The 6446-nt window shown below is 39.5% G+C and overlaps 1 protein-coding gene across 10 annotated transcripts in view; it reads right to left on the minus strand.

Moving 5' to 3' along the window:
* LOC148040945 (putative NOT transcription complex subunit VIP2) overlaps positions 1–5878 on the minus strand; it is a 36597-nt gene extending 30719 nt beyond the window's left edge. For 2 of the 10 annotated variants that reach the window (XM_087674999.1, XM_087674965.1), the window contains exons 1-2: positions 5545–5877; positions 5210–5315 (exon numbers count right to left, since the gene is read on the minus strand). In XM_087674999.1, coding sequence (XP_087531125.1) covers positions 5210–5248 — 39 coding nt within the window. In that variant the 5' untranslated portion in view covers positions 5249–5315; positions 5545–5877. Of the gene's footprint in view, positions 1–4634; positions 4783–5209; positions 5319–5544 lie in introns of all 10 variants that reach the window. The other 8 variants (XM_087674982.1, XM_087674948.1, XM_087674990.1 and 5 more) reach the window with 5 other exon arrangements.
* Positions 5879–6446: the final 568 nt, after the last annotated feature.

Here is a 6446-nt window from a genome sequence, read left to right on the forward strand (position 1 = left end):
CATAGAGATAGTGATGCTACAACTAAGGCAATGGAGCATTTCTTTTATTAGCCAACTTTGAGACATGATATACAGCAATTTGCGCGCACATGCATTATATGCCAAAAATTCAAGTATGGCAAACAAAAGATATAACAAGATTATTGCACCCTCTGCCTATTCTGGATACACCTTGGCATGGCATTGCTATATAAATATAATCTTTAATCTTGCAAGAATACCTATTGGACTATCGTGTACAAGTTCAACGAATAGGCTAACTTTATCCCTATTATTCACAAGAAGATCAAGGCTAATCATATGGCACAGATCTTTATGCAACACATATCCAAGTGTGTCATGGCATGCCAGAGTCGATCATTAGTGATTGAGATCCTTGTATGGCTAGTTTTTTTGGGAAAGGATTGCTTGAGAATATAGGTACCACGTCAAAATTCTCATCATCCTTCCATCCTTAAACTGATGGGCAATCAAAGAAAGCAAACTCCATAGTGTTGGACTTTTGTGGTGCTAGTGGGTACCAAGGCATAAGACATGATGGGAACAATTTTGTTATTGATTAAGTTTGCCTACAATAATGCAATGCACAATTCTGCTACCAAGGCTTCCTTTGAGACTGTGGACAATGGAAAGAAAGTTCCACCAAACTTGCACGCAAAAAATAAGATTTGTGAGGCTGATAAGTATGGTGAAAGCATGGACGTGGCTTATCAAAAGGTCAAACAATCACTTCTAAGGTCTCAAGAGAAGCAAAAGAGAGCAATTGATCACCATAGGCGTACATCAGAGTATGCATAGGGTGATTTGATAACACTACGTTTTGAAAATGCAAGGCTAAAAAAGATAAAAGGTAAAGAGCATTTGTATCCTAAGCTGGATATATTGTGGGCCCATCCAAGTATTGAAAAAGTTGATTGATATAGCATATAAGTTGAATTGCCTCCACATTGGAAGATATGTAAAGCTTTTCATGTTAGTCTATTAGCACCTTTTCATAGGGGTGTGCCAAAGAATATATTTGTTGAAATTAGGCGAGAGGTTGAAGCACTAGATGAGATTCCGACACCTAAGCAAATCTTGGCACACAAGGAAAGAAACGCAAGATATACAATTTCCAAATGCTATTTGGCAAAGTTTCAGAATTATTCACCAATGGATGCAAAATGGATGAAAGAGGGTTCCTTGGCAAACCATCCTCAATTGTTAACAACTTTAACTCAATGCATTTCAACTTGAGCCGACTAAATATCAAACTCCTTTAAGTTCAATAGAGCAAGAGGTCCAAAGTACCATCCAATGCTCAAGGGGAAGGTAGCACATCCACTCCTCTAGTGATGGACAACCCATGTTTATAGTGGATCTCAAATGTCTGTGATTTGCATTCAAGTTACGCTCGGATGCACTTTGTTTGCATGCAAGGTACTGTTTACTAACACGTTCCTATTCAACATATTAGTCATTGTGTCGTATGCACATAGGTATAGAGTTTACTATGACTCAAAGACTATATATTTCCATTGGTTATCCATGGTTTTCAGCTAATATATAGTGCACACAAATGTCATGTGATGCCACTAAGTAAACATGCATAGTTTATACACTTTATGTTTAACTATACCTTGATCGTCAATACAGTGTTGCTTTACAAATAATTATAATGGATGCCTTCCATGTAGTTTTGATAGCACTTATGGTTCATTTCACTGAGTTCTGGCTTACTTTTACTTGCTAAAGATTTCAATATATAAACTTAGCACGAGCATGGTTAAGGAATAGTGGCCAACATTGTTCAATTGTAATACTTTGTACTTTGCCACTTGAGTACTTTTACTGTTGTTACATTGTAATGCAATCAAGCACAATTGCACGAATATAAGGCAAAAGTCTATCACACAAACGTGTATTTCTATTGCTTTGCTTTGGCATAATTCAGTTGAGCAATGGGATACATTGACAAAAGTTGTCATAAGTTGTGCCCTTAGTCTTAGACATTGAATGGGCCCTTGGCCGGGAAAAATTAAAAATTTAATACATAAACTAAGGTTAATGAAAGTTAAAACAACTTGCAAGTTCAAAGGGCTTAGCACATTAAATGTGGATGGGTTGTGATCGATTTCTACACAAGGACAAGAGGATTGTTAATTTCTATAATAAATTTATTGCTGAAAATTAAAGTCTAGAGGCTAGGTCTGCATTAGAATGTGTGAAACTTGTCAAGCTAAGAGAGAATTTGCCATACAAGCTGGAGGAGAGCTGACTCTCACTAATGATTGGAGAAAATCTAGAGGTCAATCCAATCAAGTGACTGTTGTTGGGCGCATTTTGTGGATTGCCGGATCAAGTTGGAGACAAGTGACAATGATCGCACGCACACAAGAAGACAAAGCAATAAAATCACTCTCTACCTTAGTGAGAAGGGCTTGCCAATTATGTTGAGGTTTTACCTCTCCCTTTCAAAGCTATCAGCACCATCAAAATCGCCATCAAAGCTACTATTTGATAGATTCTCTTTCCAATTGATTTTCTCTCTCAGCATTCATTCTATGTATGTGCGTGTGTGTGTCAAGTTCTCAGCTTTTCTCAACAAATCTACAATGGACAACACTAAACTTACTATCAAAAACCCTAATTTCTACGAACTTAGGGTTTCTCAATCATTTTGAGAAGCATACCCATAAACTAGAATGATTGAAGTAGGCTCCCATGGTAATCGCAAAACGTGTTTCGCTAGCATTGAAACGCCAAACGCCTAAAACATTTCAAGGAAACACAAAGTGCCTTGAGTGAAACTGGTACTGAAAAGACATTTTTTAATGGAAAAAAATCAATTTTTCTTGGTCTTTTGAGAGTTTTTAGACACTCTGCACATAGGATAGACACCATTTTGTTGACATGAAAGGATTCAACTCATATAAATGTGTAAGTTGCAACTGATTGTTTATAAAGAAAACCATCTCATATATATTATTCAATCGTTTCACTTGACGTTTCACTTGGGACTTGTCCAAAGGTAAAACGCTTCGAGGTGAAACACACTATCTCAAGGGTGAAACGTTTTGGGGGAGAAATGTTTCGCAATTACCTTGAGAGTAGCTACTACAATTGAAGAAATTACAATAAAACCGAAAGGGAATGTACATCCAAATTAAAGTCAAATGTATGCAAGTATTCTCGATCCAATTTAGGCCCATTTCGTGTCAAAATCAAGGAACAAGCCGGATTTCATCTATAATAAATACTGCAAGCCTCAAGGGGCTCCAACTTTAGGGCCAATCAAGTACCTATTGCCCAAGATTAAGGTAGTAAAGTATTTATTTCAAATTTGTGAATTATCCGCTTCTGTAATTATTGTAAAATCAAATCTTCTACCACCCTTGCTGAGAAGGAAGGCCGGTTTCACCTCCAAACCTTGTGGAGCACAAGAATCTTTGGAACAAACCACATGCCAAATTAACACAACAAGCAATACAACACGCAAAAGGGGATCACGACAACGGAAAATTAAACCCTCCAAGGAGTGACATGGCAAGGATGACACGCAATATCAATCAAACTTACACATGATTACATGATTGTTGTCATTAGATACGACAATCTTGCATTAAAGCTTTGTATGGAACGCCCTTGTCCTTGCACTTCCCCTTGTGATTGCACCTAGCCTATCCTCTTATAGAATCAATTCTACTTTATTCTTGGCAAACCTACAACCATGCATTGTTTTCTTCCTCCATCCATCGGAAATGCAATCGTACCCAAACTAACTTGAACATTTCACTTTTTTATTTTGCCTTTAGTTACTTTGAATTTCATTGTTTTCTATTTCATTTTAGCAAAATTCTTTCACCATGATTGCCAAATTCTTAAATACATGCTACCTTCGAAATGACCCTAAACCATAAACATGAGTATGGATTATTCCCTCTATCTCTATCTAACCAAAGAGTCATAGAAAGCCACAAGGCATCACAACCACCACCATTTTTGTATGTTCCATAGCTCTTAACAAAATTTGTCATGCCTATTTATTTCCTTACTCCAATTGCATGTACATCTTATATCTGCAACAAAGGTTGAGTTTTCTTACTAGATTTATTCTCAAAAAGCTAGATAAAATAGTCTTCCAAACTAAATATATACTCAACTTTAGCATGGATTGAAGCTTGAGGCTTATAACAATTTGTACTAATGAAGAGTTGACTGCTCTAAAATCAAACCTCATGAGGAACCGCACTATATACTGCCTCTTACTCTGCCCATTGTAGAATGAAAGAGAGAACCATAGTACTATGCCAAGTCACTTGTAAGGAAGACCAAAGATATATTCTATGTAGAAGCGAGCTAAAGCATCTAAGCAATATCAACCAAACTTCACCATCATTCTTGAAAGCTTCAATATTATGTCGTACAAGATCCAGGAAACTTTTCAGATTGCTCATTGCTTCCACACTTTTAAACAAACCCATTGGCGCTCACAAAATGTTACCCCTATCAATGCTTGCGCATGGTTTAGGATCATGAAGCAGCTTTTACTTTTCATGCAGCCAACATGTAACCGTATCGTTCTTCAATGCATAATCCTATAACCAGGACATGGTCAAAGATCTTAAAATTGATGATCGTTACAAGTGAGCTACCACTGAAAGCATGAAATTCTTCGTAATTGACTATCCCTTCCCACAATCTTCAGTCATTCCCACCAAGTCCAACATTTGGAATGTATGTATAAACCTTGGTCAATTGCCAAATGCTTCACCAGCCTGGGTCAACTCCAATTTTGAACGACTGCACACATCAGCGTATGCAATTCAAAATCTCTCTTCGACAAAGGTAATTTAATATGATGCTCAGAACACATGCAGTCTTAAAACTAGCTTGAAAATCAAATGCTGGACATCTCAAATGTCAAATGATACACTACAAGCTGCTGGGATGAGCCCAAATGGAACCATGCCAGTACAGAAGAGCTGAAAACAGCTGAAGCAATATTTTCACAGCCAAGAACTGTAGGACACTGACTTTGCAGAGCACCAGTATGATCCACTGGGCTTGGTGGATGGGCTACATTCAAGTAGCTTTCCATGTGACTTGCAATCGGTTATATCCGGTCAGCCTTCTCAACCTCAATTGCTCCTTGGGACACCATGAACAGATCGACGGAACAAGGAATGCATAGTATGATACAAAAGAGCAGAAGAAACAGAACAAATACCTCCTTAACATTGCCGTCATGTCGGAACGGAAGATACATGATAGCAAACTCGTGCTCATATATCAGACCTCCAGATCATCTTGTAAGACTGATGTTTTGGACGCCCCTGCTGACACCAACAGTAAAAACAGTAGCATGTGTTATGGACTAGTGGGAAAATGGGGAGTGGACCAACTCGTTAAAAATCCGTGCAGGACCAAACACACAATGCAGCAAATGCAAGCTGGTAAGCTTTGAAAAAGAAACGCGGCGGCACGGGCTGAGCAAGCGCAAAGCAAGGAATGGAGCGCAGATGGCCTCTGCTAGGGTTAGGTTTAGCAGGGGGAGGGCATCACCTTGCAGATGGGTTCGATCATAGGGATGCTCTCCGGTTGATCAGGAGAAGGCGAAATGGAGCTGGGAAGGAGGGAAATTCAGGGGGAGGAAGCTCACTGAGCTGTGGCTATGCAGTTTTCTGCACAGGCGAGGAACAGGGCGGGAGGGTTTGGGGCCGGGACGATGACGATCTAAAGGGGGAGGGGGGGAGGGTCGCCAAATACATAATAAAAACGCACTAAAACACGCACATAAAAACAGGAGAGATGGGGCATAATCCGAGCGAAGGGGAGAAGATGCACAAAAACAGGAGACCGCTGGTCTTTTCGATGGGAGGAGAAAAGGCATATAAGAAGAGGGAGGAAAAGGGGTAGCAGAAAAAAGAGTGGTGGCACTTGCATTATTGGCTCCCCATTGGTTGCCTCTCGCAGCCCTGTAGAATGTCATCTCCAAGGGAGAGGGTCATTCTAGTCCATAGTACTCCTGTAGTTTTCCTTTTGTGCCTTTCAGCACTACTTATGCTTGATCCTACTCCTTTATTTGGCTACCCTAGGTTGGGGAGTAGGCCCCTGCAAAGAAGTCATAATAATAAACACCTTTTCCCGATTTCATTTTTGAGGGTACTCCATTGATTTCTTCCACTATTCTAGGATTTGGAGGTATCAATAGGCACAATACCAATCCTTTCTAACCGAAGATAGCGCATCCGAATGGTAAGGTATCGTGGAGCCAAGTGCCCAATTGTGGGTTTTGAAAGCCTTCGACCTCCCACAACTCACACGCTCCCAAACAATTGAGTTGCTACTCCTTGGTAATCTTGTAGTTTTCTAAAGAATATTGTATTTATGTGAGTAGTCCCTCATTTCATCTAGTATCTTACTCTAACCTTGTGAGGAAGTTTATGAACCCCTCTGGAGGAGGA

The sequence above is a fragment of the Lygodium microphyllum genome, chromosome 1 (assembly GCF_053477565.2).
Source record: "Lygodium microphyllum isolate KBCC chromosome 1, Lygodium_microphyllum_v1.1.10, whole genome shotgun sequence".
Lineage (NCBI taxonomy): Eukaryota > Viridiplantae > Streptophyta > Polypodiopsida > Schizaeales > Lygodiaceae > Lygodium > Lygodium microphyllum.